At 39.5% G+C, this 17,696-nt stretch overlaps 1 protein-coding gene across 2 annotated transcripts in view; it reads right to left on the reverse strand.

Annotated features, from left to right (window-relative positions):
- tmem8b (transmembrane protein 8B) overlaps nt 1-17,696 on the reverse strand; it is a 148,795-nt gene that overhangs the window by 38,014 nt on the left and 93,085 nt on the right. For both annotated transcript variants that reach the window (XM_084415234.1, XM_084415233.1), the window contains 2 exons: nt 15,152-15,531; nt 237-333 (listed from right to left, as the gene is read on the reverse strand). In XM_084415234.1, coding sequence (XP_084271360.1) covers nt 237-333; nt 15,152-15,531 — 477 coding nt within the window. The remainder of the gene's footprint in view (nt 1-236; nt 334-15,151; nt 15,532-17,696) is intronic.

A 17,696-nucleotide genomic window follows, 5' to 3' on the forward strand; every position in this document is an offset into this window, starting at 1 on the left:
AGTAGAAGAATGAATTTTGGCTTGTTTGGCTCTTCATAAATAATAATATATATTTTACAGTAAATCTTTCCAATAAATTTACTAATTGATTTTTTCCACTGTAAAGCCTACTGTAAGGTAATTTAAAGTTAAAAAGATTTTACCATAATATTTTAGCACTCTTTTTATTCATATTCCAAACTTTTTCACAGAATGGGAGGGTGAGGATAACTACAACATAGCTTAAAAAGTCTTACCAGATTCACATGAGACTGACGTGTTGTCATGAAGAGACAGCGGCATCCCGTGATTCAGGCAGCCAAAGATCGTAATATTCTCTCCTCTTACTGAAGACTAGAGGGGGAAAAAAGAGATAAAGTAATCCAGTTTGAATCCTGTTGAAGATAAGTGAACATCATAGTTAATTAACAAGCCGGTGACACAAAGCAGGTCAAAAGAGGGTTTGGCGGGTAAAGGAGAAGGCTGTGATATAATCGTTCGAGATGTGATAATTTCATAGGAATATCAAAGGGAAAAAGATTCTTTGTAGCTGAACGAAAGGCCAATCATCTCCCACCGCGAGCCTCCTATCCACAGACGTCTGAAAATAAAGACGTTCGCCCTTGCCTTTCACCCTGTTCATAAATAATACATGATGAATGGCTTGATGAATAAGCGAATCCAGGACATGAGGCAAATTAGTGATCGCTCTTACACAAACTTTGGAGGAGAGAGAGGAAAAATAACACTTTGAAGCAAAGTATCATGTTCTCTGACTAATCAGAGTTGTTCATTACATTTTACGATAGAAATCAGTCGGACAGCCTATGTTATTGGTTAATAATTCAATAACATGTCTTGTTCTTGGTGCCATTTCAATGCCAAAGAAGGCATATACTGTATATGTCCTCTGTGAGGGCTCCCAAAAGTCAATCATCTGGACCTAAAATACCACCTGTGTGTGTGTATATGTAAATATGTATACACCCATATATGTATACACATATATATATATATATATATACACAGAACTGTGCAAAAGTCTTAGGCATGTTAATACCCCCCCCCCCCCCCCCCCCCCCCCCCAAAAGGTTTTAAGTCAGTTATTTATATCTTTTGCTGTAGTGTGTCAGTAGGAAATTTCAGTTTACATTTCCAAACGTCTCTGAGATGCTTGAAGAAACCTTACTGCAAAGCTACCTGAAAAACTATGCGCAAGTGTACCTGGACAAAATCCGTTTTAAACGCAAAGGGTCGTTACACCATATATTGATTTGAATTAGTTCATAGAAGTTAAATCATAAATAAATTCATATATATACACACATATATATATATATACACACACACAGACAGACACGCACACACACACATATATATATATAATATACACGTAATATACACACACATATATTATATAAACAAAAACTTTGATGTTAGATGTGATTCATCGATTTGACAGCACTAGGAATATATGTACAGCGGGGGAAATAAGTATTGAACACGTCATCATTTTTCTCAGTAAATATATTCCAAAGGTGCTATTGACATGAAATTTTCACCAGACGTTGGTAACAACCCAAGTAAGCCATACAAAGAAACAAACAAAAATAAGTTCAGAAATTAAGTTATGTGTAATAATGTGAAATGACACAGGGAAAAAGTATTGAACACATGAAGAAAGGGAGGTGCAAAAAGGCATGGAAAGCCAAGACAACTGCTGAAAACTTACAGTAATTAAAAAGCAATCCAGCCCCCTGTCAGTGGAAATTAATAACAGCTGGTTCAGTCCCAAATGATGGCCTACAAAAAGGTCTCATTGCCAAGGTGTCACACAAGACACATCTCATGATGGGTAAAAGCGAAGAGCTGTCTCAAGACCTTCGCAACCTAATTGTTGCAAAACATAATGATGGCATTGGTTATAGGCACCATTCTAAGCTTCTGAATGGTCCAGTGAGCACTTTTGGGGCCATAATACGGAAGTGGAAAGACAATCATTTCACCATAAATTTGCCTCGACCAGTGCTCCTCGCAAGATTTCTGATAGAGGAGTGAAAAGAATAATTAGAAGAGTTGTCCAAGAGCCAAGGATCACTTGTGGAGAGCTTCAAAAAGACCTGCAGATAGCAGGTACTGTTGTCTCAAAGAAAACAGTAAGTAATGCACTCCACCGCCATGGCCTGTATGCACGCTCACCACACAAGACTCCATTACTGAAAAAAAAAAGCATGTTGAAGCTCATTTAAAGTTTGCTGCACAACATTTGGAAAAGCCAGTGAAATACTGGGAGAATATAGTGTGGTCACATGAGAGCAAAATTGAACTGTTTGGAAGCCATAATACACACCATATTTGGAGGAGAAATGGCAGTGCACATTACCCTAAAAACACCATACAACTTGGTGTTGGCTCTTGGACAACTTTTCTGATTATTCTTTTCACTCCTCTATAAGAAATCTTTCGAGGAGCACTGGTCGAGGCAAATTTATTATGTTTTGCAACAATTAGGTTGCGAAGGTCTTGAGACAGCTCTTCGCTTTTACCCATCATGAGATGTGTCTTGTGTGACACCTTGGCAATTAGACCTTTTTGTAGGCCATCATTTGGGACTGAACCAGCTGTTATTAATTTCCACTGACAGGGGGCTGGATTGCTTTTTAATTACTGTAAGTTTTCAGCAGTTGTCTTGGCTTTCCATGCCTTTTTGCGCCTCCCTTTCTTCATGTGTTCAATACTTTTTCCCTGTGTCATTTCACATTATTACACATAACTTAATTTCTGAACTTATTTTTGTTTGTTTCTTTGTATGTATGGCTTACTTGGGTTGTTACCAACATCTGGTGAAAATTTCATGTCAATAGCACCTTTGGAAATATATTTACTGAGAAAAATTATGACGTGTTCAATACTTATTTCCCCCGCTGTATATATATTAGGCTTAGTTATATTTGTTTTATATTTATATGTTTATATTCTTTAAATGTTTTTTCTATTGGTTAAATTTATAACCCTGTCTATATAAAATATATAAAAAATAGATGCATAAATATTATAATATAAAAATAACCACGTGCTGAGATATTCTATACTATTCCAATTTGTAATATCTTGCAAGCTTTACTCATCCATAACAGCAAATCTATGGCATTGTCTCTTCCTGTATAAGGCCTGACAGCTTTGCACAATAGACAATGAAAAACAAGAGCCGCTGTCTGTGACATATAAATATCTGCAACCATGTAATCTGAATGAACCAAGAGTGTCTCAAACACAGGCTTTTTTCGAGCCAGTGTTTTTAGTAATCAGTACAACAGCAACTGGAATTTCCTGGCTTCTCTTTTGCTCGATATTCAGCGTGGAGTGCTTTAATGTCAGTGCTGTGCCAAGCACCTGTGTTGAGCTGGCCTCAGACCAGACCCCAATCAGGGATGTACGTTTTTAACAATGACGGATGACCAGCTGAGTTCACTCAGGCCAGCTCTTGGCTGTCATTCAAGACGGTTTAAAAATTAACAGCCCACAAAAAAAGTTTCCTTCATGCATTTCAAAACTGTACTGACCACAAGATGGTTGACAGATCTGCCGTCAAATGTTAAAGCCACATCTACCGCAGTATTGGCATTCATTAGACAGGGCAACACCTGATGAGTGGAAAGAATTGATTGTAGAAGAAGCAATGATGAGCAGCATTTGCTGTTAAGAATGAATATTCCGCCAATAACTAGGATAAAATGGACTAGTTTTGTTCAGTATAATGTTTGTGGACGTTTTGAAACACACTTGGCAAAGGGAGCAATGAAAGACAACTTCAATGCCTTTTTATTTTTACCCAGAATGCTACCGGACTACTATTAAATTTGTGATGAAATGGAAGTAGCGACAGATCGTTCCTTCTGTTACACATAGTGAAACAGATTACCGAAAAAGAAAAGAACAGTAGGATGGAAACTTGTTTCAGTTCAATGGTTGTTGATTAGATGGAGGCAGATCTGAATGCGAGCTTGCAGTCGATTGTAAGAAAGGATGGGGTTTTAAGCTGACTTAATGATTGGAGAAGTCCGGCATACATCACCAGAGAAAAAGTTTTATCAGATCAAGTTACGACATTTTGATTACAAATTACGAGGTAAAAAAAAGTGATTTTCTGTATGAGCGAGTCATTCACTCAACAGATTTGTTCAAAAATGCTAATTAGAAATAGCCCGGCTAACGTCAGACCTCTTCTAATTGAGACGTGGTCTGGGAACCACATGTTCATTTTCTCATATTTGAGGCGTGGTTTACGAACGCCCAGAGCCGTTTATTGGGCGCTACGAATGTCTATCAAATGCGCCTGTACGTAGCTCATAGCCAATCGTTTCAATTATACCAGATGACGTATGTAGAGCGACAGAAATTCGACGAGGAAGAAGACTAAATAAACTTGCGTTCTAAACTACTTAGAACACTATCTAAGGCTGCATCGAAAGGTAACTTCGCGTCTGCTGCCATGTTGGATCCATAGATATAAACAAACTGCTTCGGTGTGTCGCATAGACGTCGTCATCGTCTTGCTGCTCCCTCCCCATTCTGTGATTGGTTCCCTTTTTGAGGGGAAAATCTGGTCCATGGTGTCCAGGCTGCCTAGCGGCGTGAATAAAATCGCGCTGCGCGCAGGGCAGCATAGGGAAACCCAGGCTAAATTAGAAATGGAACATTTGACTCAGTGAATCATACACACTGATTCGTTCAAAAATGCTGATCCATTGAGCAATGAAACGCCACTACTGCTTTTTGCTTGTAAATGTGCGGACTTTGTTTGGGACTATTTTTGCTGGCAGAGAAAATGCAGACAAAATAACTAGCAATATTGTATCGAAAATATAAGTGACTCAAAATTTAAATTCTTATTTATTGACCTGCTGTATAAAGAAAGTATCACACATGCAATCATGTTGCTTTCCTTGTGATAATGCTTAAATAAATACAACAATATAACTATAAAATTAAGTAGGACCTTTTTATTCTACTCCACTTAAATGTTAGCCAAACTGAAAGCATTATATGCTGTCAGAGTAAAATGGCTGAATTACATCTAATTAAGGGAAGCACAGAGAGCTTAATAAGCTGAAGAACAAGGAAGGAAGAATGACACTCAGATGGGAGGAAAATCGAGGAAAATCAGATTTAAAAATACACTCTGTGTCTCTGCTCTCCAAAGCTGATGGGGTCCAGTTATTTAGATCTGTTTCAGCTCTTTTCATGTGACAGTACTCTGAACTTTTTTCAGCTTTTCATCTTCAGTCAATGGAGTATAAAAAGAAAAAAAAGGTAATTCAACTGCAAAGTCTTTCAACTGCAGTGCCATTAGAATCAGGCTAGGTTCCCAAAGCACTATAAAACATTAGTCGCACATAAGTACTTAATATCTACGGCAGTTATCCCAAAAGCATTGTTTCCTAAGCAGTGAGTGAACATTTTTGTAAATGAGTAAGAGCCTCTGACCACTCGTAACCTATTACTTGAAGTTGAGAACTTACTTACTTTCCACTTACTTTTGCAGTTTATTGGGGAAAAGGGACAGAAATGCATCTTTATTATTGCAAAGTTACTGTATACTATATTCAAGAATAAAAAGTGTTAGTAAAAAAAAAAAAAATGTAAAACAATATTTTACAGTCATATGCATGTCACACTATAGGTTTCAATTTGCATAAAGGCAACAGGGTATAACTTTGTAAAGGCCTAATAACCTTGTCACGCTGAGGCAAGGATGAAGCAGAGAGAGAATCCATATGCAAGCACACATTTAATAAAACAAACAGGTAATCCAGGCGGAACACGGAACTCAGGACAAGAACAGGTAACAGCTACATTAAACAACGACCGACAACCAACAACTGAAGCACAGAGGTTTAAATACACAGGCAAACAAGCTAAACAAGATAACAAGGGGGTGTGGCTAATTAGAAACACCTGGGAGAACTGATAAGCAAGAAAAACTACAAAGGACTACAAAACATGACACAGAACAGGAAATAACTAAAGTCCACACAAGACGAGGGAAACACAAGACAGGAAACATTACATAGCCCCCCACTTAAGGAGTGGATTCCAGACACTCCTCAGAAAAGAAAAGTCCAGGAGGGTGGTGGGTCGGAGGCGGACCTGGGGGCGGGATGGAGGGCCAGGCCCGTGGGGCGGCAGAGGACCTGGAGACTGCGGCAGGATGGGAGGCCAGGGCGGATCAGGCTGTGCGGGCGACCAGGGCGGATCAGGCTGTGCGGGCGACCAGGGCGGATCAGGCTGTGCGGGCGGCCACGGCGGTGAAGACCCTTTGGGAGACCATGGCGTGGCGGCCCTCATGGTCCCATCGCGGGACCTACTGCCCCCCCCCAAAATCTTCTTGGGGGCAGCTACGGGGTCATAGGCTGGAGACACCGGCTCAGGAACAGACACCGGCTCAGGAACAGACACCGGCTCGGCGGCGGCCATCTTGTCAGGGGACACAGGCTCGGCGGCGGCCATCTTGTCAGGGGACACAGGCTCGGCCATCTTGTCAGGGGACACAGGCTCGGCAGCGGCCATCTTGTCAGGGGACACAGGCTCGGCGGCGGCCATCTTGTCAGGGGACACAGGCTCGGCGGCGGCTATCTGGTTTGGAAACGCTGGCTCGGCAGACGTGACGTGCACAGGCTCTGTATCGACAGGTGTGACGTGCACAGTCTCTGGCTCGGCAGGACTGACGTGAAGCTCTAGCTCTGGCTCGGCAGGACTGACGTGAAGCTCTGGCTCTGGCTCGGCAGGACTGACGTGAAGCTCTGCCTCTGGCTCGGCAGGACTGACGTGAAGCTCTGCCTCTGGCTCGGCAGGACTGACGTGAAGCTCTGGCTCTGGCTCGGCAGGACTGACGTGAAGCTCTGGCTCTGGCTCGTCAGGACTGACGTGAAGCTCTGGCTCTGGCTCGTCAGGCCAAATGAGAGGAGGAAGATCGCTGAAGTCATCAACCTCGAACATAGGCTTGGCGGGCACGACGCTGTCAGTCACAGGCGCGGCGGGCATGATGCTCACAGTCTCAGGGGCGGCGGGCACGACGCATACTGCCTTGGCCTCGGCAGCTCTGGCGTGAAGTGCGGGCTCGGCTGGACTGGGGTGAAGTGCGGGCTCGGCTGGACTGGCGTGAAGTGCAGGCTCGGCTGGACTGATGAGGGGGAGTTCTGGGACCACCGGAACAGGGACCACCGGACTCAGGACCACCGGACTCGGGACCACCGGACTCGGGACCACTGGAACTGGGACCACCGGACTCGGGACCACTGGAACTGGGACCACCAGACTCGGGACCACCGGAAACCAGCATGGCTCTGTGCTGGACGGAACCAGTGGCGAATAGGGCCCTGGGCTGGACATCACCAACCCAGGGTCGAAGAGGGGCCAGAATGGAGAGTGCTGTCGGGACTCCTCTCGACCACCTCCTCTACTGCGGCCTCCACGGGACCCACGAAATATGACCAACCGGGTCCCCTCAAAAGATTGTCCTTTCTCTGGTGGCTGGGGAAGAGACACTGGCAAAAATGCTGCTGGATTCATCATTAGGTCGGTCGTTCTGTCACGCTGAGGCAAGGATGAAGCAGAGAGAGAATCCATATGCAAGCACACATTTAATAAAACAAACAGGTAATCCAGGCGGAACACGGAACACGGAACACGGAACACGGAACACGGAACACGGAACACGGAACACGGAACACGGAACACGGAACACGGAACACGGAACACGGAACACGGAACACGGAACACGGAACACGGAACACGGAACACGGAACACGGAACACGGAACACGGAACACGGAACACGGAACACGGAACACGGAACACGGAACAGCTACATTAAACAACGACCGACAACCAACAACTGAAGCACAGAGGTTTAAATACACAGGCAAACAAGCTAAACAAGATAACAAGGGGGTGTGGCTAATTAGAAACACCTGGGAGAACTGATAAGCAAGAAAAACTACAAAGGACTACAAAACATGACACAGAACAGGAAATAACTAAAGTCCACACAAGACGAGGGAAACACAAGACAGGAAACATTACAAACCTATTCATAACCTATTCATAACCTAAGCATAACTAACCTAATAGAGGGATGATAAATGATCTATAATAACAATAATACTATTAATATTCATTTTATTGTTATTAATATTCTTCTTATTTATCATTATTACTATTATTATTATACAAGGAATATGAAACCCTGCAACAGTTCTCATGCATACATAAATAAATAAATAAATAACAATGACATTAGAGTGAGCGTCTCCTAAGTGAGAACACGTACAGTAAACCTTCAAAAGAACAGTCATACTGTGTATAATTACGCAACATACAATAACTTCTACTTAAAGGGTTAGTTCACCCAAAAATGAAAATTCTGTCATTAATTACTCACCCTCATGTCGTTCCAAACCCGTAAGACCTTCGTTTATCTTCGGAACACAAATGAAGATATTTTTGATGAAATCTGAGAGCTTTCTGATCCCCCATAGACTTCAACGTTACTACCACTATCAAGGCCCAGAAAGGTAAAGACATTGTTAAAATAGTGACTACATGTGACAACAGTGACGAGAATACTTGTACAACTTTATTTAACAATTTCTTCTCTTCTGTGTCAGTCTCTGACAAAGTTTGTGACATACAAAAAAATACAAAAAGTATTCTCATCGCTTCATAACATTAAGGTTGAACCACTGTAGTCACATGGACTATTTTAACGGTGTCTTTACCACCTTTCTGGACATTGAAAGTGGTAATAACGTTGCAGTCTATTGGGGGTCAGAAAGCTCTCGGATTTCATCAAAAATATCTTCATTTGTGTTCCAAAGATGAACGAAGGTCTTATGGGGTTGGAATGACATGAGCGTGAGTAATTAATGACAGAATTTTCATTTTGGGGTAAACTAACCCTTCAACGTGTTTACATATTGGTTGCCATTCCATTGTACAATAGCAAACGATACAACCTGAAATAATATTCAAAATGTGATTTGCAACATTATATGCTTATAATTTACTTAATACTTAAATTCTATTTGCAATATTTTTAACCCTGCCAACTAATTACAAATATGTTATTTTGTTTGTCCTCCTGAAACTGACATTTTTTGTTATTAAACCTTTGTTTTTACAATGTCTTCCGAGGGACCCGGTACATTCACTAGCTGCCTTCAGACTTGAAGGGCATAATTACCTCATGAGCAACGAGCACTTGGTTCCAGCAGAAATCACTTAAGACCTGACGGCAGGCCTGAGTCTGACTTGACCTCAAACTGTCCAGGAGAGCCATTCAGAGCAGCCGGAGAGGGGAACAATTCAACACACACGCACGCACACACGCACACACACACACACCCATCCTCTGGCCTGTACTGCAGCTCATTAGCTCAACAGCCTGGCTCAACTCTCCCCTCTTGGCTTTCTGTCAGGAGTACATGTCTGCTTGAGGACAAACTCATGAGATGAAGGGACTCTGTGTGCATGTGTATGTCAGAGAAGCTGCCAAAACAGCGGGTTCAACCATTTACAATTAAGCAGGTCTAAAAATTCACATTTCACATTGTTACAAAAGAATTCTATTTTAAATAAAATCTGTTTTTTCTACTTATCAAAGAATATTGAAAAATGTATCATGGTTTCCATACACATATTAAGCAGCACAACTGTTTTCAATTTCTAAAGGGTCATGTGACACTGAAGACTGGAGTAATGATGCTGAAAATTCAGCTTTGCCACCACATTCTATTTAAATATGCAAATAGAAAATAGTTATTTTAAATTGTAATAATATTTCATAATATGTATTTTTAATCAAATAACTGCAGCCTTTGTGAGCATAAGAGACTTCATACCGACTCCAACATGTTGTGAAAAGAAAAAGCAGGCTGGAAAACTCCAATGTGATCAAATGTGAAGACATTCATAGTAAAAAATTATAATTTATATGTTATGCCATTTATCACATATATTAAATACCACCTAATAACAACACGGCCTTGTTCCATCATATTCCTGTTTATCATATGGAAATGTAATAACAGTTCTAGCAGATCTTGCTGTTCTGAGTAAATTAAATTAAAGTCTGAATGTGGTATATGATTCATATAGCATTTGAGTGACCATATATTCAACATCTTATTGACTAAAGGCTTTCCATACTATCAAGCAGACGCACTGTGACTTGGGAAATCTCCATGCAGTGCCTTCTAGGCACATCATATCTAAAATCATTATCTCGGCAGTACAGGGCATCGGTGCTATTATATCAGTTTTTTAAAATTGAGACATTTCATCAAACAAGCCTGTAATGCAACTTGTGCTGCTGCAGATTTCTTTGGCCCCCTGAGTAATTGTCACTCTCATTTCATTAAAAGGCCATTCCTATTTTTGAGATTTTTTTCAAAGCTGCTCCTTTGAGTGGATCCGGACATGAGGACAAACCATTACTTCATCATTAGGGGTCGAGCACCAAAGCTGCTATGACAGTTCTTGTATTCGCTAGTACTCTTATTATTGTTCTCCTGCCCAATGGGAGCCACAAGAACTGTTTAGAGAGCTGTTGTGATATTTGGCTCACTGGAGTGGTCTAGAATAATCTCCAAAGCAAATTTAGGGTCCTCCACTGTTACCCTGTAGTGCCACGATCAGTTCAAAAATGCACTATTTTTATTCTATTTTTATTTAGCATTCAAACCCATTTTTTTTCTCTTTCCGTGATGATTTGAATGAACTCCTTAAAGTAATAAAAAAATACCAATTCTTCACCTATAAACTCATAAAGATCAGAATTTAGATCTCAGCATGATTTGGTCTGTCCTTGCACTATCATGGTCTCCCATGTCCAGAAGGTATCTGACCTGTGCAATTTTGTGTCTAGTGGTAAAAAGAAATTTTAATAAATGATAGATATATGCTTTTATTGATTTAATCATTTTTCATAAAAAATTCATTCTTTTGGTCTCTTTAGGGCTTTCACACTGCACTTAACCTTGGGTTATCTGCATTCTAAATTTCGCTTTCAATTCTGCTTTTAATTTAGGATAAGAATGTTCAGTGTGAAATGCCAACTAATGAATACCCAGGATTCATTGCAGGTTTAACTATTCAAAAGCTATTTTATGTGTTTTGGGTTATGAGAATGCCAACAATACCCCATTTATAATTTTCAGCCAATGCATCGTGACAATTCCTACTAAAATGAAGTGTTGCAGAGATCCTACGCTCCATAGTCTAGGGGCTACTCCTTCTAGAAATTCTCAAGTTGGCTCATGACATTAAGACCACTATAATGAAATATAATGGAATCTTTTTTTTAATTCAAAACCATGCTGTCACAGCAACAGCTATACTGGGCTGTGCTGACTCGATGTTCTATGTCTCTTTGGGCAGTGTGATGAGGTTGTTAAAGATCTGTGCTGGAGGTCAGGAGGCTGTTAGTTCAAATCCCACATGTGGTGACTCTTGAAGCAGTCTTGTTTCGTTCTTCCCTTTCAGTTATGTGTCGTGGTGAGTGCATGTTTTTTCTTAATGATGCAGTCGGGAGTGGAAACTCAGGAATGTGAAGGGCATCAAGGTGAATCGAGGACTGATCAGATGGACCCTTTCTAAAGAACCAAGATAAATAATGCAAACCTGAGGACATTTACCCATTGTGTGCCTTTCTGATAGTGCAGTCATGTTATTTCCCCCCTACTGCGTTCTGCTTTAGAAGATTCTTGGAAAACTCAGCCAGGAACTATTCCTCCATAATATACGTACTTTATGCTAGAATTCAGTTTCAAATTGTCTGCTCAGTCCAACTTTCTGATGACTTGCCCTGAGTCCTGGAGAGGCCAGGTGCCTGCCGGTAGAAACAGGAATGGCTCCTATTAAGCCTGGTACTCATAAAACTGAGTTACAGCAATGGAGCAGACATCCATCATCTAGCTGTCTTACCAAGATATTTCCCTGATGACAGCATATGGCTAGAAAACGGAAATCATTTATTTTACGACCATGGCACCCACTCATGGGGCTAGTCTGTAGTCTACCTTTGAAAAAAGAAAAAAAAAAAAAACTTTAAAATACCCTGGCCAGCCAGTAAAAGACAAAAATACCACCATCTTCATCTACCTTCCAAAGTGCTGGTTGGAGAAATTAAATCTTCTCCTCCATAGCCCAGATCATTTTAGTTGAAATGGTGGAGCAGAGACAGTCAAGACAAACTTGATAAGCAGCTCACTACTGTTATTATCATTATTATTATTATTATTAGTTAACTGGATCTTAACAATCAACAGAGGGAACTTTCTGATGTTAAGTTCCTGACCTGAGAGTTAAAGGAATTTTCTGGATTCAGTTAAGATCAGTCGACAGCATTTGTGGCTTATACACATACATATAAATGGAAGTGGATGGGTCCAATACATAAACGTTAAAATACTTACTGTTTGTAAAATGTTTACCTTACGGCAAATACTGTTAGCCACAAGACATAAACAATATGTATGTCAAAATGATTCCAATGTGATTTTTTTAAAACTTGTATTCAGCAAGGATCCATTAAATTGATCTAAGTTACACTAAAGACTTTTACATTGTTACACAAGCAATTCGCACATGAAATTTCTTTGCACATGAAATCCCCTATATGCCAGCAAACCAACGAGAACGCAGAACAATGATGACGATGCATAACAACAGAGCGTAGTGTTTTGGATTCAGTTAACCCTCCATAACTGTCGTTTGGCAAATAAATAAATAAATGACGGACAGTTACATACGTATTACCAACATTTTATTATACAAGCTTTATATTACACATCAAATGACAAGGGAATTTAAAGTAATTTATAGTATTAATATTAATTAGAGAGTCCACAAACTCATTCGCTCGAATGGCTTGGCTATGAAGAGCATTTGCAGCTTATGAACAGCACGCCCTGGTCCAATTTTACTACCTCGTTATTATGACAACGTAATGCCATGAAACCTAAACCAACTGCAAAAATTATTAAGAGAGAATTAATGCTTTTATAAAATTAGAAGCTTCACATTTCGGCTTTTAAATCCTCTAAAAAAGTATGTTATGAGCGGCACTTACAATGGAAGTAAATGGGGGCAGTATATATAAAAAAAGAAGAAAAGGTTTTTGTGGTAATGAACAAATTCTGTCAACAGAGCTTAACTTGTACTGAATCCAGAATATTACTTCAAGACAGTAAAGATATACAATATCATACTTTGGTTAAAGTCAAAGTCGTATAATGCTCTCAGATACTGATTTTTTTATAAGAACCACCTACTCTAGGAAACAGAAATGGGGCCATTATGTGATGACTCTTCACACCAATGCATTCGCAGGCATTTAAGCTGTCAAGAAACCTGTTTCCAAGCTTCATCACCAGCGATCATCCCCTCCCTCCTCAGCAATACAGTCATATAACCGCTCAGCCATCTCACAGCATTCACTCTCACTGCCAAACATCACACCTTTCAGCTACTGAAAGCCTCATATGTGGCTTTTTAAAGTAACCTTTGCCACGAGAGCTCATTCTTCTCTCCTTTTCCTGCTCGGTGCCGTTGAAGTAAACATCCATTAAATGCAGCAATAAAATCTAAGAGAGATGGAGGCTGTTGAGAGATATGTGGCCTTCAACACACTTTAATGTTTCACTGGAGGCATGACATATCAACTAATGAATAGGTCCATGTACTGTATGTCGTCTGTTTGTATAGAAGTGTGGACTTGGCATATAAACTTACAAGGAGTTTTTAATGATACACAAATGAATGCAAATGCACATTACCAACCACTAGAAGCCAACACTTTTCACCAGGCACCTGAGACGAAAAAGCATGGTGACATTTGCAACCAACCCCCTTTTAGTTTTAAACTTCTCATGCTGTGAGAACAGGCTGACACTTGCTAACATTTGATATTAATCAGGCTATGGTGAAATGAGTCTCTGCCACCCATAAGAATTTAGCTGAAGAGCTTCTGAGTCGTAACCCCAAGTCAGTTAAATGCCATATGGGCTCTGAGTTTTAGAAGAAATGTAAAGATCTGAATTATTCATAATCCTTCAAACACCTTAGAAGTTCCTGAGTGACTCCATCAAAGGTATTGGGCACCAGAGTCCCAACGGGTATTTGGGCACCGGCCGTCTGATCTTTCCAGCAGATGGAAGAACATAATATTAAAGATATTAATTTCAACAGCAATATATATACACACACATACATACAGAAGGAAGACTATAGGTTCCATAGTATTATTAATGGCACTGAAATTGCTGAAGCTAAAAGTACCAAAGATGTTTTAGTAGGATGCTGATAGTTGTAGAAATCTATGTTTATAAAAAATAAAGATTCAGGACAATAATTAATAAATAAAGCTAAAGCTCTGCTATTCTGCCATTTTGAGTAAAGTTATCATGCTTTTTTGATGGATTTTAGGCCAGCATGTGTAATACGCTCACAGATTAAAGGGTATTACAGATTTACGAATGCATTCGCTATGCCAAGAATCATGGTGGCTGATACAAGGTAATCCATTATAAAATGAAGTAAACATTTCAGAAGGTAAAATAAAAAAAGAATAGTAATAATAATAATGCTCTGAATGCTTTGAATGTTTATATCCAGGTAAAAAAAAAAAAAAACAGATTAAGAATGTAAAAGAGTGAATGCACAGTATTTCTGTAGCTCAAATGGTGCTAGCAACACCAAGGTTATTGGTTTGATTCCCAGGAAATGCATGAACTAATTAATAATAAAAGCATCTTCCAAATGCATAAATGTAAAATTACTAGCTAATACTAGCTAACATCACGTAAGAGTCTAACACTGCTTTGTGTTTCCAGTTTTAAAGAATATCTATTGGATGATATTTTACAATTAAAATTTGTGGCATACATTTACAAAAAAATACAATAAACATAAAAATAATATATATATATATATATATATATATATATATATATATATATATATATGCTATCTAGTAAAAAATGTAAATGATAATAATGATAAACAAATAAAAATGATAAACATATATATATTTGTTTATCTTTTTTATCATTTACATTTTTTTACTAGATAGCATCAACTTCTTTGGGAAGATTTAAACCATTTCAACTTACCACATTGAGTTTGAGCTCCATGTTGAGGACACCTCCACTATCCAGCACTGGCATTAGGTTGATGGCAAATATCGCTGCCCGGTCTGGAGGGATGGAGATGTTGGGTCCAAAGAAGATGTAAAAATGAACTGAAAATGTGTCCAGTTCATTTCGCAGCGTTGGCCGGATGGGCCAGCATTTATTTGTGTCGGGTATGGGTGCTAAGTAAGTGATGCTGTCTTCAGCGTTCAAAAGAGATCCTTGATCAGAACCGTTCTGGGGCACGTTAGGCAGGCTGGCTGCAGGCAGGGTCTCTGACAGAGAGAAACCCATCGCAGTGCCAAATGACTGGGGCATGTTCATAGCTGAGGAGCCCTTGGAGACACTGGGCTTGGAACAGTCTGCAGAGAAAAGATCAAAGGAGATGTTTAAAATTGGGACGGCGCACGTTTTTTCCGCTGAAGAAGCTAGTTTACAAGAGATGTGAAATAAGAATGAAATAAAGATGTCTTGAACTCTGACGAATCCCTTGACTGAAGCTGACAGCTCAAACTCTACACTCAGGTTACTCTGAGGCTAAAAGCATCTTCCTGTCATTCCAGTCTCTTTGTGCTAGATCTGACTAGCATTTCAGCGGAGACATACTTTTTTTTCCAGTTTCATGCATATACTTAGATGTCTGCGGCGAGATGAGAGGCCAGATGACTGCTGAAAGTGACTATGTAGTATGAATTGATCTAAGTGGGGTGTATGCTGTGTTTTAGGTAGGACCACAGAACGGCCAAGGGAACGGCCTGTTTCATCATATTTACTTTTATGGGTCTCTTAGCTCTATGCAACTTTAAAGTCACACACACAAAACACTTCAAAACCCTTATGTTTGGAGTGTGAAGTCTTCATTCAGATGGTGACACATTCTTTCATCACAAAAACAGTGTGTCCCAAAACACATTAAAACGAGGGCATGATTGTTCTTAGCATCTTTTAATTGCGGGCTTTGTCGTAACATGGTACTTTGTAAATTAGACGGGATTACAGAACACATTTTGATTAAATGTAAATTTGCAAAGCAATGCTGCGGAATTGAGATAACTAATTGGCACTGATGAATACAATAAGGAAATTCTCCACACATCTCATTGTTTCCTGATTGCCTCAGGGTGTGAACGTTCAAGTTATGCTACCGAGTAACTCAGGAGTCTTACAGTCATATTTCTCTTCGCACCCACGACTATTGCAAAATGCAGTGAAACAGGTGCATGGTTTCATTATTGAAATGTCAGGTCGCTTTTTTTATAGTGCGGTTCAAAAATTTGTGGTCATTAAAGCAACACTAAAGAATTTTTCCTCTTTGGTCGCCCTACAGGTTGGAAGCGGAATTGTCCATTACCACGACCCGATCTGGCAAACTTGCATAGTGTGGTTATGGCATATGTAGGGTCGCAAAGCGAATGCAGAAGTGCCTTTCACCCTGTTACGACTTGATTAACCACTGAAACGATTTTGGAAACATTATTTTAAGGTAAAAAAATGTTTTTTAGTGTTGCTTTAAGATAAAAAAAAAAAAAAAAAATCATACTTTTAATCAGCAAGGACGCATTGAATTGATCAAAAGTGACAGTAAAGACATTTATAATGTCACAAGAGATTTCTATTTCAAATAAATGCTTTAGAAATTTCTATTTAAAGATTCCTATAACAAAATTACAGTTTCCACAAAAATATTGAGCAGCATGTCTGTTTTCAGCATGATTGGACTGGAGTAATCACTGCTGAAAATTCAGCTTTGCCATCACAGGAATAAGTTACATTTTAACATATATTCAAATATATATTTTTTTCGTAAATAGTAATATTTCACAATATACAGTGCTATGCATAAGTTTAGACACCCATGCTAAAGTTGACTAAAAAGAGGAATAAAAAATCATCTTTTGGAAATTGAACTTAATGCCTTAATTTAAAAAATGAGGAAAAATCCAACCTTTAAGGACACCAATTTTCTTTGTGAATGAATAATGTATCGTAAATATATAAATGTTCTTCCTTAAAATACAGGGTGCATAAGTTTGGACACCCCTATGTTAAATTCCCATAGAGGCAGGCAGATTTTTATTTTTAAGTATTTTTTTTAATTTTTTGTTTAGGATACTATGCATCCTGATAAAGTTCCCTTGGCCTTTGGAATTAAAATAGCCCCACATCATCACATAGCCTTCACCATACCTAGAGATTGGCATGGGGTACTTTCCATAAGATCATCTCTCAATGCAAATCAAACTAGCTATTAGGCTAACTGAAATAAAACCATGCCAATCTCTAGGTATGGTGAATGCTATGTGATGATGTGGGGCTATTTTAATCCCAAAGGCCAAGGGAACTTTATCAGGATGCATAGTATCCTGGATCCATGAAGTAACTGGCCTTTAAAAATAAAAATCTGCCTGCCTCTATGGGAATTTAACATAGGGGTGTCCAAACTTATGCACCCTGTATTTTAAGGAAGAACATTTATTTATTTACGATACATTATTCATTCACAAAGAAAATTGGTTTCCTTAAAGGT

This window comes from Rutilus rutilus, assembly GCF_951802725.1.
Source record: "Rutilus rutilus genome assembly, chromosome: 7".
Taxonomy (NCBI): Eukaryota; Metazoa; Chordata; class Actinopteri; order Cypriniformes; family Leuciscidae; genus Rutilus; species Rutilus rutilus.